The 11,795-nt window shown below is 33.3% G+C and overlaps 1 protein-coding gene and 1 long non-coding RNA gene across 2 annotated transcripts; one reads left to right on the forward strand and one right to left on the reverse strand.

Annotated features, from left to right (window-relative positions):
• Positions 1–84: 84 nt before the first annotated feature.
• Positions 85–714, forward strand: LOC132180255 (uncharacterized). Its single transcript, XR_009440088.1, has 2 exons — positions 85–431; positions 516–714. It is a non-coding gene; the product is annotated as an uncharacterized LOC132180255 (long non-coding RNA).
• Positions 715–3,333: 2,619 nt separating this feature from the next.
• Positions 3,334–4,321, reverse strand: LOC132182935 (myb-related protein 315-like). Its single transcript, XM_059596301.1, has 3 exons — positions 4,189–4,321; positions 3,979–4,108; positions 3,334–3,883 (listed from the first exon to the last, which is right to left on the reverse strand). Exons 1-3 carry the CDS (start codon positions 4,319–4,321, stop codon positions 3,334–3,336), a joined length of 813 nt encoding a protein of 270 aa, XP_059452284.1.
• Between the last annotated feature and the right edge of the window lie 7,474 nt (positions 4,322–11,795).

Here is an 11,795-nt window from a genome sequence, read left to right on the forward strand (position 1 = left end):
CTTTGTTTTGTCTACATACCTCTGCCTCTATAGGCTTTCTTTTCATGATTAGTTAAATATTAGATATTATCTCTGAAAATAAAACATCTAAATCAGATAATTGAAGTCAATCAGATTAATTTATCTCCCTGATGGGAGCTCTCGGAGCTCTCTGTGGTACACACCCCCTACATTCGAACAGCAGCAAGCGTCGTGCATGCTTATAGCTGCTTTTGGAATCTTACATATCTTTAGCGTTTTAGAAACCTAAATGTATTCAACCTACCCTTAAATTTATCTTTCGAGGAAGTTTTGTTGATTATTCTCTTCTTTGATTCTGTCCATATTGTGTCATACGTGCAGAAGACTAGGAGTATATTCTTCCTTTCTGCTTCCATTTTGACACTGATGCTGTTGGCACTTTTCTATATCTTCATCTATATGCACCGGAGGTATCTACTCTCTAACTTCCTTGTTGCCCCATTTATGGCAGCTTTACGAATGGCTTCACATTGTTTGGTTATTTGACTTTGCAGGGGAATGAAAGGGGGAACAGTGGAGCTGAAGCGCATCTCAAAAAGTGTGCAGAAGAAAAAGCCCTCTTAGTAGGTCAAGTTTTTCCATATGAACACCAAGATTCCAGATGTACTTTATACAATCACAGAAAGCTTTACTTTTTGTTCTTAACAGAAATGGAGTTACTAATACCTCGAGGGATAATCCCATTTTTATCAAGATGCTGGAGGATACCACCAATGACACACACACACACACTCTCTCTCTCTATTCACCTAGCATATAAGCTATTACATGACTAAGTGTTCGTTTGGTTTGACGGTTTTAAAATGTACGGTTTGAAAAAATAGCAATGTCAAACTGCAGTTAACGAAAACATGATTTTTAAAAACGTAGTTAAGCTTTAGGTAAAATCAAGGTTCGGCCTTTAAGATCGTGCATTTTTAAAAATGCACACCCTTGCCTGTAGTTTAAAAATGGAGATTTTCTTTACATTTTCAAACCAATTTTTTTTTCAAACTTACTTTGAAATGGGTTAGCTTTGGCAATTTTGCTTCGAAACGCGTGTTTAGCTTGTAAAATCATGAGGCCAGATGCACTCTCCAAAGAAGACAGCTTGTGGAGAAAACAATGAGCATAACATAACCTTAGTTTCCCTTATTGAACATGACCTCGGAGTATCTATTATTATCTTTCTTTCCAAGTTTAATATTGCTAAGCAATGATGATGATACTGTGAGAAGTGAGATGACGCATGCATCATGCTTCAAAAAGTTATTTAATTAACGCTAATCACTAAGTTGATGTGGCTGGTGTGTGATTTTGTCACTTGCTATGGAGCCAAGTAGCCAAGTAGCCATACAATATGATGGGACAATACAAGGGAACTTACCTTGTTTATAACTATATATATATATATATATATATATATATATATATATTGGCTTTTTCCTTGAACCATTCTCTAATTGGAAGTCCAGGTCTGATGAAATTTGGCTTCTTCTTTAAGTCTGTTCTCTCTTCTTTCTTTTTTTTTGCTTTTTTTTTGTTCTTCCTTTTTTCTTTTTAAATAGTTTTCCACTGGCCAAAATAGGGAAGTGATTTCTCAGAAAGCCTTGGGCGGTGAAGGGGGGTGAGGCCGCTGCAAGGCATGAAAGGGAGGTAGATCTGGTTATCGAGGTCTCTATTTCAACATTTGATGTTGTCTCCCTAATTTAATCAGGCTAAGTCCATGTTGTTTGAGCTCCTGCTTATGAAGCAATTAAGCTTCTACTCATGCATGATTTGGATTGTTTATTAATGTCTCCCTAATCAGGCCGCCGCAACTGCAAGGCATGTTGTTTGACATCTTCCCTCCCTTAGAAGCATATATTGTGATAATCACATGCACCAAAGACAGATATCAGTTTAATAGATTGAGTTAGAAAAACCTCTTCCCATCCAATTAGCAAAAAGACTTTAAATAATGTTGTAGATTCGACTAGACTACTCATGAATCTGTCAATCATGAACTTAGCTTGTTTAGTATATAAGGGATTGGAATTAGGAGACAAATGCCTTCCCGTAATGCCATTAGCTTAGATACTTAATTAAATTCTCAATGTATATCTACAGGTGCATGCACGTAAATAAACAAGACTAGTGCAGAGATTCCCCTTCGTTTTCAGTGTTTAGCACGACCTACTTCCAATTATCTTGGTCCTAATTAATATAAAAGTTTCAAAAAGTTCCCCAACACAAAGCTCAATAAATCTGCAGGCTTCAATATTATATCCAAGAATGATTAACAGGAGAATAATCTCAGCAGGCACTCATGGCCATCTAGCTTTTTTTTTTTTTTTTTTGGTCTCCTTTGGCTGCCCGAATTTTGCTTTGTCAATTTAAAAGAAAATAATAAAAGGGATATGAGGACCAACAACATGAAGTAAACCTTGGACACTTCATAATGATGTATGACACTATGGAGAAATTTACAATTACAAAGGAGACAAGAAAAGAAGAGCAACTCCATCAACATGAGGGTCATAGATCAAAGCTTTAAGCCCCACTGGTCGGATGTCCACGAGCTCAATCCTGATGAAAGTGAAAGAAAAAGAAATAACACTAATCAACTATAAATAATGTGTTTTTGGGTTTTTTTTTTTTGTTACAATAATCAATCCCTATGTTTATTAATGTGTTTTTGTTTGAAAAAAATGTTTTGATGTAACATAAAATTGGAAAAAAGTTTTTTTGTGTTTTGAGTATGGATGGCAAGTTTTGACACGACTTACAGACCTATCACAAATTTAATACGAAATTAGCACATTAGGGTTGAAAGGTTGACCCGTTTTAATTAAATGAGTCGATTTATGATTGATTTATAAAGTCTTATACTTATGCCTCAACACAACCTAAATTCGACATGAATCTAACACGAAATTAGCGGGTTAGAGTTAAGAAGTCTAATCTATTTCATTAAATGAATAGGTTAAGGTTAACCTATATAGTCTTATATTCATTCTTCGACACAATCTGAACCCAATAGGTAAACATGAATGATTACCCCCAGTTTTGGATTGGTTATTAATGTTCTTTACTTGAGAACAAGAAACAGAAATATTAACAAACATGATCTTTGAATAAGAAGGCAAAGGGAAAAATTAAAAGAAGTGGAAAGGGATTAGCAGTTTCTCACTTGATAGTAATCAATCACAATAGTCTTCACACTAACTTCTCTAACAATTTTATTGGCCTAGTGTTCATGAAATTAAAGACACTCTTGATCGATCCAACTAAAAATAGAAACCAAAGACTTTTGGGGAACAGAATATGGGAGTATGTTCATTGGTTATAGTTTTACAAGAAAAAAAGGTCTTGTTCCAGATGATTGAAGCCATCCCATGAGAGCATGGAATCCACACTTCCAGCCCATTGTTGTATAGAATCTTCTTGAAGAGAGGGGGATTCACCCATAGAAGGGTTGCTAGAGTTTTCCAAGGAAAATGAAGAACTGTAGGAAGTATTAATCGTGTTGGCTTCTTGGTTCATCCATGAGTACCCCAAGTCCAAGCTTCCCCACCAGCCATCATAATTGTTTAAAAGATCATTTGTTTCATCCATGGTAATTAATTCCACTTCATCCCCTTTCTCCTCTGTTCCTAGAGAATCTCTCCTGGCATGATTGTCCATGGAGGACTTAAACTCCACGCTTTCCTCTTGTCCTTTTGATGAATTTGACTCCACTGTTGTCTCATCATTATCACCATTACTTCCTTTTTTCTCAAAGGGCTTGTGAGTCACAGGGTCTAAGCCAAGGACCTTTAATCTCTTCTTGATTCTCGTATTCCAGTGGTTCTTGATTTCATTGTCGGTGCGACCAGGAAAATGTGCAGCAATCTTAGACCACCTGCAGAATTCTTTCATTTAATTAAGGAGAAAGAAAGAAAGAAAGAAGCAGCTTAATTAACAACTCAGTATCCTATGACAATGCAAAATTTTTACCTGTTGCCAAGACGTGAATGAAGCTGCATAATTTCATTCTCTTCTATTTCTGTAAAACCTCCTCTCTTAAGATCTGGTCTTAGATAATTAATCCATCTTAATCTGCAGCTTTTCCCACATCTTAGCAAACCTTCATCACCAAATATTGACATTGTGTTAACACAAATCAAAACTATGGAGTCATGAAAAGATATATATATATATACGTACCTGCGAGCTTAGGAACCATTCGCCAGCAATGGATACCATTGTTGAGGATGAAGTTCATGAGCTTGTGATCTTCCTCAATCGTCCATGGCCCTCTCTTCAATCCAATCTTATCACAACAAGGCTGCCTTCCCATTTCACAGGCTTTTACCGAGCAAATTAAACTGAGGAACCTCCTCGATCAGGCTATATAGCTAGCCTTTTGCGGGCGAGTCAGCAATAAAAGGGTTGCTTAAAAAGAAGCTTAGGGCCCAAGCAAAGATGGTGCCAGCCAGCCTGGTCATTCAGACATATAAAAAAGAGGAGGATGTTGTTCATGGGGGGAGATAAATGATTGAATGGAAAAGCAGTTTGAGTTGATAGATCAAAAGGCATGGAGGCTTGTGAATTATAAATGGCCACCACCCTGATGGAGACAATGGAAAGGGCCATGTTTTCGGAATGAAGAATCAGACATGGTCGTCCTCGTTGACATATTGCTTTTGTTTTCCATATATTTTTGCAACCAAAGTCTTAATCTTTGCAACCCATGAACCAATGCAATAATAATAAATTAATAATAATATTAGTTTTGATAAGATTCCTTTACTCCGTAAAGGCTGGCCTCTGGTTTTATTTTTTCGGCTTCAAGGCTGGCCAGTTTTGTCGTTTGGAGGCAACTCTTCTCATCTTTTAGTTTTAAAAGACAGATGCCTTCACCACAACATGCAAGTGCCATTAAATTCCGACCATGGATTCATTTGGAAGCCGGAAAGCTGATGAATCAAGTACATTGGCTAAACGACATTGTTAACTTGGGAGTTTGTGTTAATTTATTAGAATTAGAAAGTACACAAGTAATCAGCAAACATACACAGCTTCACTAATCTTAAAAATAAGTATCCAAAGATCCGATTCTTAATTTCTTGTGCTTTTGTACTTTTGATGAGGTCTTACAAAATTGTTAGAACAGTTTTCCTCATACCGGAATATCAATAGCAAGCACCTGCAAAAGAGGAGAAAAATAAGCAAAAGAGCTCGTCGGTATGGGCTGGCGGGAGATGATTATGATGCTTAAGTCAATAAATATCTAAAAAAATATCTTGAAATAAAAACATGACAGAATTTTGGGAAAGAGAATCATATGTTTCAACTATTGAGTGAACTCGGGTTAGCGGGCTGGTGTTTTGGTTATGTGGGCTTGTCAGCCCAAAAGCCCAACACAAATGTTTATATTAATAAGAATTTGGTAAACACCGACTCGATAGTATAACTCATGTTGGAACTGGACCATGTGCCAAAAAACTATTAGATCGGATCATTTATTTGGTTCGTCCCTAGATGTCATTAAGTTTTATTTTGCACTATAATGTTTATATAGTGGTGAGTGGTCTATATTGGGTGCCCCACCCCCTTCTTTTGTATTATACTTTCTTTTCTTAATGCAATCTCACCCACTAGGAAAAAAAAACTGATATATTGAACATCCATGCATGATTCTCAGGCTAGTTTAATCAGAAAAAAGTATGATTAAAACTAAGGGTTATTTGACCCTCAATCATATGATAAACAAAAGATGATTAAAGGGGTACTAGCCGAGAGTTAAAAAAGGTCAGCGAGGGACCCTTGAGAAAAGGGACAACAAAGCATTAGAGGGCAACCACCAATGTCCTCACTAGGAAACAATGGGGTCAGATGATTTTAAGTACAAAACTCTTTAGCATATCGTGGGATATTTTTTACTCATTTCGGAAATTAAAAACATATATATAGAACTGCATAATTAAGGATCACCTAGTTTAGGTGAAACAGCATCAAGCATGAAACCAAGAAGAAGAAGAAGAAAACTAGAGGAGTTTCTAAAGCATCTGAAACTTCAACAAAAGTCATTCTGATGATTGATGAAGAAAGATTTAACTCAACAAGTTAGTCAAAAGTGAGAAATTAGAAATAAAATTCAAAGATGACATTGTTACATCCCTTCAGAACTTAAAAAATTTAGAACAGCGTTTTCTTTCAAATTGGTTAGAGGAAATTTCTCTAACTTAGTTTATTTTAGAGCACGTGATTCTCACAATCATGGCATTTGATTTGGTTCATGAATAAGAATATTCCTACAATATTTTGGTGTTGGGTCAATCTCTGAGGTGATCAGCAATAATCACATACATTCCTTAGATGACTAATTTTGGTGACCAAATGTTTCATTTTAAATTTGCATTGTAGACTAATTTACAAAGATTTTACTCTGGAATGTCTGAATGGCAACTGTACAAGTCATGAATTTGGTCATCCAAGGGCCAATGTGCTGCAAGAATCTCAACCTCCCTTGGTTGGTGCCTGTTCTGCATGCTCAACTCACATCAACACTCAACAAATATTTCCAACAAGTTGGACCAATAATTTTTGCTCCCCTATAATAAGCAATCCAGTATGATATAAATGAGATACCAAATAGTCAATCACTCCCAATCTTCTCATCAGGGCTGAACAAGAATTTTTTTATGGAGAGAGGACATAGCATGAATGAAGAGCTAAGTCTAATTTTAATAGAGGCAAAGCCGAAAAAATATATATAGTCAATTATACATGAGATAAATTTTTGTAACTATATATATAAATATATTCATAAGAATCAAAACAGGGGATCTTTCCCTGATTTTGCTGATTTTGATTCCCATTAAACACATTTTTTTGGGAAGTTATCCCCCAATCTCAACCCTACCCTTTTTCTTGTTTTAATATACTCTCCTTTGGAGATATCAGACCTATCACAATCCATGCATCTTCTTGGTGGAAGAAGTCAAGAACAAAGATGTAGTAGATGGTGACAAAACCTCCCTGGACTTGAAGGGCATCTGGTACTCTGCCAGTGCCGAATGATCCTGATTCCTGCCTGGATAACAACTGCAAATTAAGCCATAGCAAAGAGTTCCCATAAGTTGTCAATGATGCCTACCAAACACACACAGACAGGAGAATAAAGAAATACTATTGAATCGGCAAAAGATGCCTTATCAACTTATGGTGCTGACAAAAAGGTACAGTAGTTTGAATTTCACAATCAGTGTACCTTTCAGCATAAAAAGAATTCTGGGTTCCATCGCTTTCAGCAGAAAATGAATTCACTGAAATGCATATATATATATATATTGAGGAAGCTACCTGACTACATTAAGCAGACTACCCAGATGCATCTTCAGCAAAAATTTAGAACATGGTTTTTTGGATAGTTATTTTTCCTTCAAATTTACAATGGATCAAGATTTCCTAGAGTTCTTTGTCAGAATTTCATAGAATTCGGGTAGAGAATGATGAGGGTGCGGGTTTGATGCTCCGGACAGGTGGAGTCCACACCTTAGATTGTCGAAGCACCCGAGTCTCGATACTTTTCTCTCATTTCCTACTTGAATTTCATGAAATTTTCAACATATCTACTAGCTGCTAGATAGTACCCAAACTTCTTGTATGGCTCAGCAATTGTTTAGGTTTAATGGAAAAACTAATATGGGTAATGGACGAGACAACATATAGAGGCAGGTAATTAGGATGGAGTATGAAATTGACTGCATATATTTAATCACTTTCATATCTCATGGGAATTTTCTGCTGCCTCCCCAAATTAGTGTTCAAAGAAAGTACTCCATCCCTCTGCCCCTTGATTCATGTTTCTCCATTTGAAATTTCAAATCTCACAACTATTGGTAATAGTGGAAAAATGTTTGGGTTTTTTTTTTTTTTTTTTTTTTTTTTTGGCATTTCTTCATTTGTTTTTATTTTGAAAAGAAAATTAAAAACATCAAATTACCACAGATACAAAACATTCTTAAAACACTTAAAAAATTCTTTTTGCCTTTATGTCGTTAGAACTTTTTTTCAAACAAAAAATAAAAAATATCGTTGAAGAAACATTGTCTTTCTAAAATACCATTTAACTACTTCTAATACAACTTTAAGGAACTTTTTTTTTTTTTTTTAACTCCATTAAAATGTTCATTCTCATTCTTTAAGCACTCTACATCCCTCTTGTTCTCTTTTTTTTTTTAATATTAATTCTCATTAAAATATCCATTGAATTCCATCCATTGGAGAATATTACCATGGTTTTTCATGTACTTAGCATTTTGTCTAAATTGAAGAATGATAAAGAATAGGATGTAAACGCATTTTAGGGTGTAGTTAGCTATATTTTGAAGAAAAAGAAAAAAAGAAAACCAAACCGGTTTGAAGAACCGGATGGTAATGCTCTAATCTAGAAAATTGAAGAACTAAGATCTTAACCATATGATTTGTGATTTAAAAGAACAATATATATATATATATATATATATATATATATATATATATATATATAACTCTTTTGTGGGGGAAGCAATATTTTAAAATTAAAAATAATAAAAAAGTGATTAAATTTTTGGATTCGGTGTCACATCATGAGCTTCTAGCCACTTAATTTGCCTGCCTAAAATATCTTGTTCTTTTATTTCAAAAAATAATAATAATAAGTATTAGAATAATAAATCTTGTTCTTCCTTTATGAAGTTTGGAAGATGTTACGTCATGAGGTATATATAGATAGATGTTAACTTTTGTGCAAATTAGACAATTGTTCCCGAGGAAAGTAGCTTATCTTATAGGTGAGATAGATTTAAATGTCGAGTTTGATATACTTTGATTGATTGTTTGCCTTATGACAAAGAGAGTGGACCACTTAATGAGTTTGCTTATTTGTTTTGCACGGCATACTTGTATCTGTCTAATAAATTTTAAAAGTTAAACTGTAATATTAAATGTCAAAATTTTTCCAAATACAATTATGTGTTTTTAAAAAGATAAATGCTAGGTGTTCTTCTAGTATTCTCTTAGTTTCATTCCAACTGTAATGTGGCTTTTAAAATTAATATTGAATTTAAGATTATTATTATTGATTTTTAATCTATTAGTGATTTTAAAAGCTATATCACAGTTGGGAGGACATCAGTAGAACACTAGAAGAACACCTACTATTTTCCTTTTAAAAATTATGTTTATGAATCATATATTTTAAAATCACAATTTTTTTAAATCACACTTTTTCAAATTGCAAAATCAAATTTAATAAATGAAAATAGGCTACAAAACTATGAACTTCTAACATACCAAACTTCAATGATTTGAGTTTGGTGTGCTTCTTTAGATCTTTATCTACAAAAAATGGTCCTCGTAGAGATAAGCGTTCAAAGGGTAGCAATCAACCAACTAAAAAAAAAAAAAACTTCCTTCAAGTGGGAGAGAGTCAAGACCACTATCTTTGAGGATCTTTTATAAATATCATGGGAGAACTAGTGATTTTTGTCAGGTTATAATTGTTGGAGATTGCCTGAAAGAATTTTATTACAACGGTCTTATGATCGGCGAATATTGCTTAGATAAGTCATTCTCATTGAAAAAGATATGGATATATTCTGACCTTGATAATATTTTAGAACAAATTGTTCTTCACATGCTTAACTTTCTTATAAAGCTCTCCAATGTAGAACTACTAATACTTGGCTCTCTCGTGATTAGGGTATGCCTGCCTTCTCTCTTTGCATTGCTTGCATAAATGTGGAGTGACTTAATAAAATTGGAAATGGTGAAGTTAATGTCATATAAAGGAAAGTTACTATTCTAAGTTTTAATATTATTTAAGTTTTTAACAGATGTTACGTGAAAGTTTTTGTAATTCTTTGCCAACTTCAAAGAACTATTATGTTGCAGGATTTGGTTTCTCTTCAATTTCGAAGAAGGTTTTAATTTGGTGATTTAACCATTCGTTTTTTGGCATAAAGCGTAGGTATTGGAAATGCATTAACTCTAAAATTTATTTACAAATTTTTCATGTTTAATTTCTCGTAGTGATGCCCTTAATGTTATTATTACACAGGGTAACAATGACGAGTAATGTACTTAGGACTTGTTTGGGTATGTGTTTGAGGGCCTAAAAGTGTGTTTAACACTCAAAAAATCCTACTAATTAATGAGCATTATATTAAATTTAAAAAATCGAACAATTCATAACTGTTTGACATTTTGACCTATTAAGCTTAGAAAAATCATAACTTCTTCAATTTAACTCCAAATGACACGAAGTTTATTTTTAAATTTTATTCATTCAAAGGGCCACAACATATCCAAAAATCATAGCAACTCAGTATATTTTGATACATAAAAAGTCTTTTGAAATTCTTTGATTTTGTATTATTGGGATTTCAGCTTTGACATTTGTACTTTCTAAAAATCATAACCCCTTCTACAATTCTCCAAAAATTATAAAATCACTTTTAAAATCATCATATCTTGTCGTTGTATAATATTTTTAAAAAATTTCATTTATTGCTTTTTTTTTTGAAGTTTTAGTATCCAAAACGGTTGGACTTTGCTTTTCAATATTTATTCTAATAATATCCAAATAATTTCATAAATTTATCAAGAATTAATATTATATCTAATATAGATATTTTTATAAGCTTATCCTCAAATAAATATCTGAATAACAAGTAATTAAAATCGAGCACTACAAAACAAGTAGCTGAGAAATAAACACGAGCCTCTGCTTTTTAAAAAGTTTTGGACCAATGTCTTTATATGAGAATTCCAAACCAAACAAATTTACTCTGCGGTTGCATACCATGGTTCATCAGCATTTTGCCGAACATGAGGTATGTATTTTAAAATTTGTGAATTAGATAATTAAAAAACTTAAATTTATTAATAAACTTGTACGTTTTTTATTTAATGACAGCGGATATCTCATGAAGCTATTGAGGAATGACTTGAAAGAGAATTACCATCAATATTTTCCAAAATCTTGGATTCCATTTTAAGGAGTTTTGGAAATGAATGGTTTTTTTTATCCTAAATTTGCTTATATAATGGAGAATAGTCAATACAGGTTCAAGCCGGAAGAACACCGGTAGGTTAGTTTATAAAATTTATTTACAAAATTTTCATGTTTAATTTCTTGTAGTGATGCCTTTAATGTTATTATTATACATGGGTGACAATGACGAGTAATGCACTTAGGACTTGTTTGAATGTGCATTTGAGCGGCCTAAAAGTACATTTAACATTGAAAAACTTCGTTTGAAGAAAAAAAATATCTATTTGGTAAAAATAAAAATAAAAGTGCTTTTAAGGGTCGAAAATCTCAAAAATGACAAACAAACTTTTGACAAAAGTTTAAAAATAAAGCTTTTGTCAAAAAACACTTTTTAACTTAAAAGTTCTATTTCTCAAACACAATCACAAACATGCCCTAAGGGTGTGCATTTGAGGGACCTAAAAGTGCGTTTAACACTTAAAAAATTTGTTTGAAGAAAAAAAAAAATATTCGTTTGATAAAAAACATTAGAAGTGTTTTTAAGGGTAAAAAAAAAACTCAAAAATGGCTGAAACGCACTTTTGTCAAAATCTTAAAAATGAAGCTTTTGCTAAAAAACATTTTTTTAACTTAAAAACTATATTTTTCAAACGTAATTTCAAACATTCTCTTGCAAGGCAAAAAATCACCGTACAATATCCAAGGCGTAAATTCCATTTAGCTGTGTTTGGTTCACAAATGGGTGTTGAGCGACCAGAGAGGGAGATTGAAAATAATAATAATAAAACTT

The sequence above is a fragment of the Corylus avellana genome, chromosome ca5 (assembly GCF_901000735.1).
Source record: "Corylus avellana chromosome ca5, CavTom2PMs-1.0".
Taxonomy (NCBI): domain Eukaryota; kingdom Viridiplantae; phylum Streptophyta; class Magnoliopsida; order Fagales; family Betulaceae; genus Corylus; species Corylus avellana.

What these genes read in the sequence shown, in the direction of transcription:
- LOC132182935 (XM_059596301.1), bottom strand. Translation starts at nt 4,321, where the DNA reads ATGGGAAGGCAGCCTTGTTGTGATAAGATTGGATTGAAGAGAGGGCCA. An exon ending in AATGGTTCCTAAGCTCGCAG is followed by an intron (nt 4,109 to 4,188) that starts GTACGTATATAT and finishes TTGGTGATGAAG; the next exon opens with GTTTGCTAAGATGTGGGAAA. An exon ending in CATTCACGTCTTGGCAACAG is followed by an intron (nt 3,884 to 3,978) that starts GTAAAAATTTTG and finishes AGAATTCTGCAG; the next exon opens with GTGGTCTAAGATTGCTGCAC.